Raw genomic sequence first — 12129 nt, forward strand, 5'->3', positions numbered from 1 at the left:
AGCCCACTGCTCAACACTCACTGACACCAGATGCTCCATGTGTGTGTGTGTGTGTTTGTAAATATGTGGCCCCTTGTGTGTGTGTTATTTTATGTGCACTCACACACATTACCACTTCATCCATCATCAAACTTTTTTTTTTGCTAGTGTGCAGGTGGCGTCTTCTAATATTTCCATGCACTTCAATGATCTAACACAAGGTGGCAGTGTGTCCACATTGAAGACAGACACACCGATCTTGCACAGTCACCGTGATGCTTGTTGCAGTGACATTGGCTACTAAACATGCTTCATAGCATGACTAGACTATTATGATTTTACCCAATCATGACATCAGCGGACAGGTTTTTAAACTTACAGCAGTAAAACTCTCACAGAAACTACAATTCTACCATTCATTCATTTTCTACCGCTTTTTCCTCATGAGGGTCGCGGGGGTGCTGGAGCCTATCCCAGCTGTCTTTGGGCGAGAGGCGGGGTACACCCTGGGCTGGTCGCCAGCCAATCACAGGGGAGATATAGACAAACAACCATTCACACTCACATTCATATGGACAATTTGGCCAATTAACCTAGCATGTTTTTGGAATGTGGGAGGAAACCGGAGTACCCGGAGAGAACATGCACGGGGAGAACATGCAAACTCCACACAGAGATGGCCGAGGGTGGAATTGAACCCTGGTCTCCTAGCTGTGAGGTCTGTGTGCTAACCACAAGACCGCCGTGCCGCCCACAATTCTACCAAGAAATTAAAATAAAATAAAATCAGCGCCACTTTTGTTGGGGTATGCTGGAGCCTATCCCAGCTGACTTTGGGTGAGAGGCGGGGTACACCCTGGACTGGTCACCAGGACATCATGTTCAAGCAATTGATTCATGTTAGAATTCATGTTAGATATTAGAACAAAATAAAAACAATGTATTAAATATATTATAATAAAAGTATATTAATAATCTATTATGATAACATCTATTACTCTTCTGCCATTATTTAATTTCACTTATTGTATGAAGTGAAGTGAATTAGATTACCTCCAGAGGGTTGTCTGGACTTTCTAGGCGAGCGTGGTTGTCTCTGGTACGGGTCGTTGGAGCCGTACAGTTCCACTGTGGCCAGGTTTAGCACTACTGTCTTCTGGATGTAGTCCACCACCGCCAGGCCATTGCTGTTACCAAACACCACTCTGAGGAGGAAGGTTAAGATGCAGAGAGTGAAAGAAAAGTACAGTGATGTTATTTTCATTTGGGAGCGCATCCATCTTGCTGACAGCGGTGCTTGGTACTGTCAGCAAACAGCAACGCGGCATTTTTTGAAGCTCAGTTTATCTTCATTAGTTTGTCACTGTAGTTTTAACATCACAATCTATCACTCCTTTAAGTGTAAGTGGCCAGGCGTCCCGATAGTTTTGTCCGGAGAGTGGATAGTGTTGACTTACAGGCCGTAGGAGGAATTGAGCGCCAGGCTTGTGATCTGCTGAGGAGGCTCTCCGCTCACCCACACTAACTGCACCACCAAGTCGACCTGGTAACCTGGAGACTGTTTCAGCTGAGCGCTGCGCACCCTGCAAGGACCAGCCGATAGAACGCGATGAGAATGACGAAACGGCAGATGATGAGGAAACGTGATTGTACGTCGCTCCTGTCGTAGCTCACTTGAGGCACGGTATGTTGCTTCCATCAGAGTTGCTGCTACTGGTGGAAGGGTGGGAAGGCGGGCCGCTCGTCTGCGGGGAGGCGCCGGGGGTCGGGTGCGCTGACGTGTGCTCCCCGCCTCCGCCCTCTGGAGACTCGATGTCGTTCAACTCGTACTGCATCCGCACTTCTAATAGCTAAATAACAATGACAAATTCACATAGAAGAATGTTTCAACCTGTTTGGAGGAAAGATCTACAGAATGTTCTAAAATGACCAACCCATCTCCAGCCAACTCTAGGTTAATTTCTCCAAGGGCTCTAACCTTCTGGACATGGATGCTAATATAATACAAGCGAGCGAACGCAAGCCAATGCAAATTATTTGCAAACATTTTGGATGGTAACCAAAAAACACACTAACTGGGGCGAATGTTAACCAAGGTACCACTATAATATACAATTTGTCATTTTTGTAAAGAATAAAAAATGGTCTGAATTAAAATGATATATATTACAATACAATATTTACATTATTACAGTAAAACTATGACACAGTACCATTCAAAAATTTAGACACATGTTCCAAAGATATTGAATGACAAAGTGTCTCTAATTTCTTTGAGTGGCGTGTTGCTTTATTTCTCATTTGTCTGGACACGACTCAGCTTAGAAGTCCATTCTATGGTTTTTAGCATCCCGCAGTACTGTAAAAAAAAGAACAGCAGCAAGGAAATCTCCCAATGCTAACATTTATTAATCTATATTATGTATATTATATTTAGTTTTCTCATATTATGTCTACTATATTGAGTAATACAACGGTTCAGGTGACTATAGGGCAGTTATTTCATTTTTAGAGGGCTCTAATAATGTTAAAAACTGTATTTAGAAGGCTGTTAACAGTTTTTTAAACGCTTTAACTATGAAAACTATTACATTTATAATAAATAAGAAAATACATGGTCACAACGGGGGGGCACGGAGGTCGAGTGGTTAGCGCGCAGACCTCACAGCTAGGAGGGTTCAATTCCACCCTCGGCCATCTCTGTGTGGAGTTTGCATGTTCTCCCCGAGCATGCGTGGGTTTTCTCCGGGTACTCCGGTTTCCTCCCACATTCCAAAAACATGCTAGGTTAATTGGCCACTCCAAATTGTCCATAGGTATGAATGTGAGTGTGAATGGTTGTTTGTCTATATGTGCCCTGTGATTGGCTGGCCACCAGTCCAGGGTGTACAACGCCTCTCGCCCGAAGACAGCTGGGATAGGCTCCAGCACCCCCCACGACCCTCATGAGGAAAAGCGGTAGAAAATGAATGAGTGAATGGTCACAATGAATCGCTATGGCAACAGCGGTTGTGTTGCTGCACTATTGTACAATACACATGCATGGGAACAGTTAGCATTTGAGTGTGTTCAGTTTAGTAGAAAGCACTAAGTCTGCTGCCAGCCCGCAGTCATCAAAATTCATCAGCGGGCCCCGTGAGGAAGTAACACATCACGGCGACGCCTACGTCGTTTGATGATTGACAGGAGAGTGCCGTCGACTTTGACAAGTGCAACAAACGCACGAGGCACCGCGGCGTTGGCACAAACAAATGGCGCCATTAGTAGGAATACACAAAGACGCTCAAAAAAAAAAAAAAGAGAGCAAGGGTGCGCAAGATTAAACAGCACTTCGCTTTATGTCACTAAACAGTGAGTCACTACACCCCCGTAAGTCGCCATCAAGGCAGATTATAATGATTATCTAGCTTTGCCTCCTCACTGCTGTCTGTTGGCATGGCAACCATACTGTCATCCACAGGGACTATCTTGGCTCAGCATTTGTGTGTGGAAAGGCATAAAGACACCCCCCCCCCCCTTACCTGCACCACCTCCGTGGTTACTTCCAGTTTGCTAAAACGGTAGATGATGATGTTTGCCGACACGCCCGCCACACACAGCATGCGACTCTCGGGGCACCAGGCCATGAGCTGAATGGCGAAGGGGTCTTCATCCGACCCCTCTGTGCTGCCCTTGTCCTCTTTGGAGCGGTTTCTGTCAAACACCTTGGCTGTTTTCAGCTTGTAGAGCACCTGGAGCATTACTGGTGCAAACACACACAAAAAAACAGCCGGATCACTTTCAGTACAAGGAGCCGTGCACAAATGCTAAGTGGCAAGAGAGCACACACACAGTCTGGGGAGCAGATTTCTTTCCTGCATTTAATTGCTTGTTGGGATGCTGAATTGGAGCGCAAAAAAAAGGCTGAAGCTGCATCTTGTTCTCTTTTTCGGTTTTATCAAGAGACAATACAGCAGTCAGCAGCATTTCATTGGAAACGCTGCTCTTAATTAAACATTTGGAAGCAATTAACCGCGGTACTGTAATATTTAATCGGGATTCATCTACATTCAATTCACAGCAATTCAGTGATGAATCTGATTTTAAAAATAACCCTTATAACAGCACTACCAATAACATTTTGTTTTGCAGTTAACATTTTTTTTAAAATATATTAAATTATCGAAATGCTGCTGATTTAGTTTCTGATGCAATACTGAGTGAAATTCTGCCTAGTACCAGCAAAAGCCGCTGTGTCAACTTACTTGCAGAGGCATCCCAAAACTTCACCGTTCCATCAGCGTGCCTAATAAAGTGGGAGACGACAGGAAGCGATTAAAGAAAATGATGTACTTCAAGGCTATTATACTTTTACTATTAAACTATACATGTTATCATCATTGTACGTGTTAATACATGATCACAGCATGTATATCAAACCATGCAACGTTTTATTTTAAGACTACTTCATAGTCGAAATAGGTGTCCCAATGGTGTGCATTGTTAGCTAGCTCATATTAACTCGCTTTATTGTATTATTCATTCATTCATTCATTTTCTACCGCTTTTCCTCACAAGGGTCGCGGGGTTGCTGGAGCCTATCCCAGCTGTCTTCCGGCGAGAGGCAGGGTACACCCTGGACTGGTCGCCAGCCAATCACAGGGCACATATAGACAAACAACCATTCACACTCACATTCATACCTATGGACAATTTGGAGTCACCAATTAACCTAGCATGTTTTTGGAATGTGGGAGGAAACCGGCGTACCCGGAGAAAACCCCACGCATGCACGGGGAGAACATGCAAACTCCACACAGAGATGGCCGAGGGTGGAATTGAACCCTGGTCTCCAAGCTGTGAGGTCTGCGGGCTAACCACTCGACCGCCGTGCCGCCTTATTGTATTATAATGAACATAAAAGGGAAATAAATATGTGTTCATGTTTCACATAATTGTGAATGATGGGTAAAATGTTTGGGACAACTATGCACATACATACATAGCCAATCCTGAAAAGCAACATTGAAATAAAATGAATACATTATCGACAAAATGTAGTAGTACATCATATTGACAAGACAATTGTATTCCTCCTATCCTCCTGCTCTCTTCATTGTTTTCCTGCCAATTTGGCTGATTGCAGCGGGAGGCAAACATTCAGCAAGCGGTGGCACTCTTAAAAGAGCGAGACGGGGCTGGACAAGAATACCGTATGAGGAAAGGAGACAGAAAAAAAAAAAAAACACGGGGCAATGCAGAGGAAATAGAAGGGTACTTAGAGTCGGTTAATAAAGGTGCACGGTGGTGATCATGTAATCACGTGCGATATCTCACCCTGTGATGATGATCTCTGGGTAGCTTTGTGTGCCTTGACCCCAGTTGCCCCCACTGATAGGCCACTCCTGGACAGGAAGCAGATACGACATTACAGACAATGACATGTCATTGGAAACACTGATTCAGCTTGTGGGTGATATGCACTTTCATGTGTGTGTGTGTCTTTGAAAACACACAAAAAGCCACCAGGATGACTCATGGTGATCTTTATGTGAGACTACTCCCCCCCGCCCCTTAACACCCCTGCAGCTCAACTAGACGTTTGCTTAAGAGCAAGAGGAGAAGAAGAGGGAGCTAAGCAGACGCTTGGGTCAGTACGTGCTGACATTTACCACACAAAGCTAGAACACCACTACAAGGGCGAGGACAGATAAAGCGAGGGGGGGGGGTTGCTGGAAGAGCTGGAAGGGCTGGGAGGGATGTACGGAAGCACAATGTGACCAATGATGTGGCACATTACATTTCTATTTCTCAGCAGATTCCAAACATCATTCATGAAATTTGTCATTCATAGAAATGATGCTTCACTGGAATGTTCAATTCAATGTCAGAAGCATTCTGAAAATGTCGAAAAAACGAGTAGTAGTAGTACTCATTGTTATGTTATGCTGAATGATATGTTATGTTTAGGGCTGTCAAAAATAATATAACAGTCTGACTCATGTCATGTGATCTTAGATAGACAGCTAAACTCATCACACAGCAACTTAACACTAGCTAGGAAATATACAATACAAGTACGAATATGAGTTTAAAATTTAAATACTATTTTAACAATATCCCATAATGTATTGTGTCCAAGCAAAGCATTCATTGTTGCCTGCCGGGGCGCTGCAATGATGTCAGCCTCCCAAGAAGAAGAACTATTCGCAAGTGAGTTACCTTTTTGCTGTAGCCCTGCCGCTTCTGTCGAGAGCCTACAGAGTAAAGTGCTGGTATGAGGTCCACGGGGCAGTCGGCGAAGTACTCGCAGCAGGTCACCGGGGACTCGTGGATGGTCAGGGGGTAGGGGTTCTCGAATATGGGGTAACTGTTCAAAAAATTTAATTACAAGTCGTTTATTAGAGGCGTGCGTGCCATCAAGATTATGGAGCGCTGTTGCACGTACCCGTTTTGTGCAAGGTCGATCACCACCAAGTCCTTTTCGAGGAGGACCACCACGGCGTAAGGTTCCTGAAAATCTGCATAGCGGAGAAAATAATGACATTACGATATAATATCTTGAGACGAACACACCATGCAGCCATCACACGCTAGCTAGCAAATGTTATGAACATATCATCATCGCTTATACTGCGGAGCCTCCAAAGAAAATGTTACTATTAACTTCTTTTTCCACTTGCGATGTTGTCACCTTTTTCACCACATTCAGCGTTCTCTGCCAACAAAGCCAAAGAAGAAGCAAAATACCCTTGTGTCACATTGAATTTAGAGCGATTTATGCAGTATTTACACTGCTAAGTGAATAATCCTTGAACATTATTGTGTCTTCTGGTATGCTGGTGTCTCCCTTCCTCCCACTTGAACGCATCAGTCTGCATATTAATGCTAACACATACACACACTGGATTGTGATGTGTATTATGAGATGAGATGAGATGAGCTGGCTGCCGGTGACATAATGAAGTCGCCATTACGTAACTAATCTGTCCTGCAGCTGTACTGTATATGTGCCACATGATGCTGCATAAGGCGTCACATAGAAGATTACCCAGCATCCACTGACACTTGTTTTAACATCAAATAGGCTCATTCCAGTTAGACGGAAGGCCATCGCAGGCGTGTAATTCCGTGATTAAAAAAGCACAAAGGCGCTTGCTTGGTGATACGGACCGTTAGGGTACGGCGTCTCACACAGCGTGAGAAAGTCCACTATAGGGTAGTCCATCTCCAAGACGGCGGTGCTCTTCCCGTGCATGACCGTCAGACAAGGCCGCCTGCCCACCGTGTCGTAGGACAGACCCCCCGATAGGATGATAAAGGGTTCCCTGGGCAAGGTGGCAAACACAAAGAGACACTCAGCAGCCTGATTCCCATTCATCCCAGTCACTGTGGACTGTGTTCTTCATTGCTTCATGCTACAAGACTAGATAGGACAGCTGTAGTCTGAGAGGAAGGTGTAGGAATCCAAATGATTTATCCAAAAATGGTTTCACTCTTTTGTGAGGGATGGTCATACACAACATTACTATTTTATCTATTTGTTATTACGATATTAGCTTGTTCTCTCATAGTGTTAGGACTTTATTCTCTAAAAATGTTATTTTTTTTCCCTCATAAAATTACAGTTTTCTCATAATATTGTTTTACCATCATCATTTTTAGTCTTTTTCCTCATAATATTAGAACTTTACACTCATAGATAGTGAATTTGTTTTTATATTACATTTTATTATCATGATATTGAGACTTTTTCTTGTCTTATTTCAACTTTTGTCATAATATTAGGACATTTTCCTCATATTTTTTCTCATATTACATTTTCATTTTCACAATATTTTAACTTTTTTCATAGTCTTCTAACTCTATCCTCATTTATATTCTCTCATTTATTTTGTATTACATTTTTTTGGTCAGTATATTGGGAGTCATACTGTAGTATCTTTTCTAGTAGAATTATGTTTTTTTTCCCTCATACTATTTCTGTTTTATCCTCATAACATTGGGACTTTTTCTCGCAGTATCTACTTCATCATCACAAAAAGACTTTTTTTTCTCGTATTAATAAAACCCATTTGTATTATTATTTTTTTTCCTCTCATAAATCTAATTACAAGATTTGTAAAAACTGCTTTTCTGCATAATAACAAATAATAATGGCTATAAAAGTATTATTGAATGGTCACAAAATTGGTTGTCAAAACCTTGGTTGTCACAAAAATGTCTTAAAATAACTAACTTAAAATAACTAAATATTAATTTGATGATTAATATTTAAATAATAATAATAAAATTATTATTGAAAAATTACTAATTCATTGTTTTAAATGACTGATGTGAATGTAATTAAGTTCTTATCAATGATAATTACTATGATCAATAATTTTAAACTTCCTCCTGAAAATGTTATAATTTTCTTTTAAAATGACAGCAAAAAATGGTGATTTTAGTTTCAGTTTCCAGTAACAGCCACATTATGTTATAAATATATATTTTAATAAACGCCATATTTGGGATCTTACCCATTTCTGCTGGTTTTGTACTCCACTTTGAGAATTGGTTTACAAGGCTCAGGCTTCTTCCCATCCTTGGGTTGTTTTCCTGAAACGGAACAAAAACAAGTGACTGGAGTTGAGTCCATCTTGCCCCCCCCCCATTGATATCCTTATTATATGCACTCCTCCAGTTCCGTTCCCACAGTGAACGCTACAGGATGTCATTTGTTCCACACGCCATCCAGCTCTCATTATTACAATTACTTGTATTTACACACTATTTGTACATATGCAACTATTTATTTATTATATCTTATTCAAGTTGCACTGCATTTCATTTAAAAGTGTGTGTCTTTGTCTTCTGCAATTGAGCAACTGTAACCAAGCAATTTCCCTTGTGGATCGATAGAGTCTGTCTAAGTCTAAAATACCATCACACGACAACAGCAGCTTTTTTATTAGCGCTTAATTCAGCTCCAATTAAATCAGTGCTGGCCTGTGCAGATAGAAAAAACGCGCTACGTCCCTCAATATACATAAAGTGGCCTACCTCATAATAAAGTGTATTTCTAAATAAGAGCGAATTAAAGAACTCATAAGCCTTGCTTAAACCTGTCAAAGGAATTAGCATAATTGCACATTAAATAGCAAAGTAATTATGCGGGCAGCATTTGGAGAAACAAGTAATTAAAAAGCCAGAGCGCTCAGATCCTTTTCCATAACACAAGCATAACCAGGAGCTGCTTAGAAACTTTCATTCCTGTCTTTGTTCCTCTCCTTCTTCACCGCTCCTTGAAGGGGCTCTCCTGAAGCTCCAGAGGGGGTTAGAGAGGGAGGGGACAAACAAAGCAAACGCGGCAGCGTGCAGCTAATGTATGTATATGCAGATACCCGGCAAAGCAAACAGAGGGAGAACATAATTGAACTGGCAATAATCCTCGGAACAATTATGAGGAAGGCATGTGAGGAGACTCTCCAGGGGACGAGGAGCGATGGAGGAGCGTGATGAAGGCATCAAATGTTCGTCCTTACCGTGTGGGGTGATTGTCTGTATGGGTTTGCCCTGGCCTCTCACGTTCCATATGGTCAGCGTCCCGTCTGAGTGACTGCAGATGAACTGCTTGCCCTCGTGATGCCAGGCAACCGAGTGGATCGCCTAGGAAACCACAGGGATGTCAGCCGACCGCTTTAACAGGACGCACGTCATACGTTCGTTCACCCTGCAAAGCAGCCGCCAGAAGGCAACCGGACTTTTTAACTCGCATTCATATTCATACACACTCGCTGTGATGGACAATCAACTCTACCGCATAGCAAACCGCTTATTGGATTGACTTATTGAAGAAACAAATCTCTGATTCCGAAAATAAGGTCATACATTTATGAGAATAGAGTTGTAAATTTACAAGAAAAAAAGTCGTAAATTTGCAAGAAAACAAGTGGTAAATTTCCGAGAAGGTTTAAGGCCAAAGGTCACATCAGTCAGTTATGATGGCATAGTAAAATAAACGGAGATTTTGAGAATAAATCCTAAATTTGTGACAATACAGTGGCACGTTTATGAGAAAAAATGTGAATATTAATGGAATAAAGTCGTACATTTACAAAAAAAAGTTGTAAATTTGCGAGAAAACAAGTGGTAAATTTCCGAGAAGGTTTAAGGCCAAAGGTCACATCAGTCAGTTATGATGGCATAGTAAAATAATCAGAAATTTTGAGAATAAATCGTAAATTTGTGACAATACAGTTATACATTTACGAGAAAAAAAAATCAGAATATTAAGAGAATAAAGTCATGAATTTACAACAAAAAAGTCGTAAATTTGCGAGAACAAAAGTCCTGAATTTACGAGAGGCCAAAGGTCACACAAGCCCCCCATTTTCATACCTGTCTCAGGCAATGCCTGTTATGACGGAGTATTAAAATAATCAGAGACTGATTATTTTTTCTGGTATTATGTGATTGTTTATTTTTTTTTAGTTTTATTTAACGGTTAGTTTTTATACATTTTTACTCACTACAGAGTGAGAGAATAAAAAAACTGCTTTAAAATATATAAAATAATATTTTTCTTTTATTGCATTAATGTACTCATTTTTCTATGTATTGTTTATTTTTGTATTATATTTTTAAGAATTTTCCTTAACACATTAGAATTTACGGAATTGTTACTATGCATTTATGTTTTTATTAATTTTTTTACATGTAAACAATAAAATAGTAATAGTATGTTTATTTATATTTATTTCTTATTACTTTTTATTATTACTATTGAAATAATGTATTCGCTCATTTTATTTCTTTTATTCTCATTTTTATTTTCTTGAGGTTTACTCTTCCTTTTTGTGCAGGATAAGTGTTGCTGTGTGATGATGCAATACGTGCTTGTTAAAGCCACTAAAAAGTGGAGTAAATACTGAAAAATCAGGCTTGGGTGAGCTTGTGTTCTTGGTCCATGCACACATTATAGCTTCATCTATTGTAATTAATGGAGGCCGCGTCCACAATAACAGCAAAGGAAAGGTCATTCGGCAATCAAAGCGTGGTGATGCGGCGCACCGATACGTTAAATGATCGCCCTCCGTGTCCTTGCTAGCTGGCAACTTGAAAAAACATCAGACTCCATTCTCTTTCCATTTGGATTCTAACGGCTGGGGGGGGTGGGGGTGGGGGGTAACCACAAGATGTTCTACGAGTGCAAGGAGAGCCCTGAAGGGTCGTTTCCTAACCGGAGCAGAGTCCCCGCCCACTCCACCTCCGGTCTCAAGAGAGGTGTCACTACAGGGCTTTGGAGAGCGGAGATAAGCCCCCCTGGGGAGATTCAATACTGGAGGCCGTAATACCCCGAGAGCAGTATGAGGATATTAGCTTATCTAACGGGGGGGGGGGGGGGGGGGGGATGCTTGTGAGGAGAATCCACTCTTTCCTTTTATATCACAGCGTGCTTAGACTAGCACACAGACCACCAGCGTGAGTCTTAGGATAATCTCATTATCTTAAACGTGTACGTCCATGTTGACTGCGTGCGAGTACGTCCTGGCTTTTTATGAATGAGATCCTCTCTACTCTCCCATCCATGATACATGCACCGTGAGAAGGATTATGAGCAACCCAACAGCAGAAACGCCACCCAATGAAATGTCCACCAATGAAAAAGCAGCTTTCATAGCATTTGGGACAAAGCGCTAGTGATGAAGAATAGTCCACTCCAATCCTGTAGGTGGTGCTAATGTGCATTACAAAGTCATACACGTCCAAACAACTGAATGAGAAGAAGCTATGGCTCCTATCAAGGGGTGTCCAAAATGCAGCCCGGGAGCCGTTTATTTTTTATCATCCCACAGCACAATGTTTAAATAAAATTCAAACAAAAGAAGGCACAATATAATGACAAACATCTCAAATATTGATGATGCAGTATAGAAGTATAGCGAAGAATATATAAAAAGTTTTACACATTAAAAAAAAACACAAAATTAGACAATTCCGGGATGTACCACCTGCATCCTTAAATAAAGACATTGTCAACTTAAAATACATCAAGAAAACCATAATAATACATTTAAATTCTATAAAAAAACAATTAATATGAATATTTATATAGTAAATAATCAAACATTTATATTCAAGCATTTTATTTTATATTTACTTTACTATAATCTTGAAAAATATCCA

At 41.0% G+C, this 12129-nt stretch overlaps 1 protein-coding gene across 6 annotated transcripts in view; it reads right to left on the minus strand.

Moving 5' to 3' along the window:
- stxbp5a (syntaxin binding protein 5a (tomosyn)) overlaps positions 1-12129 on the minus strand; it is a 67667-nt gene that overhangs the window by 8316 nt on the left and 47222 nt on the right. For all 6 annotated transcript variants that reach the window (XM_058056342.1, XM_058056337.1, XM_058056340.1 and 3 more), the window contains 11 exons: positions 9486-9609; positions 8481-8559; positions 7132-7286; positions 6407-6479; positions 6181-6328; positions 5296-5363; positions 4224-4264; positions 3501-3721; positions 1654-1829; positions 1437-1562; positions 1033-1184 (listed from right to left, as the gene is read on the minus strand). In XM_058056342.1, the coding sequence (XP_057912325.1) occupies positions 1033-1184; positions 1437-1562; positions 1654-1829; positions 3501-3721; positions 4224-4264; positions 5296-5363; positions 6181-6328; positions 6407-6479; positions 7132-7286; positions 8481-8559; positions 9486-9609 (1363 nt within the window). The remainder of the gene's footprint in view (positions 1-1032; positions 1185-1436; positions 1563-1653; positions 1830-3500; positions 3722-4223; positions 4265-5295; positions 5364-6180; positions 6329-6406; positions 6480-7131; positions 7287-8480; positions 8560-9485; positions 9610-12129) is intronic.

Source organism: Doryrhamphus excisus, chromosome 19 (genome assembly GCF_030265055.1).
Source record: "Doryrhamphus excisus isolate RoL2022-K1 chromosome 19, RoL_Dexc_1.0, whole genome shotgun sequence".
NCBI classification, from domain to species: Eukaryota; Metazoa; Chordata; class Actinopteri; order Syngnathiformes; family Syngnathidae; genus Doryrhamphus; species Doryrhamphus excisus.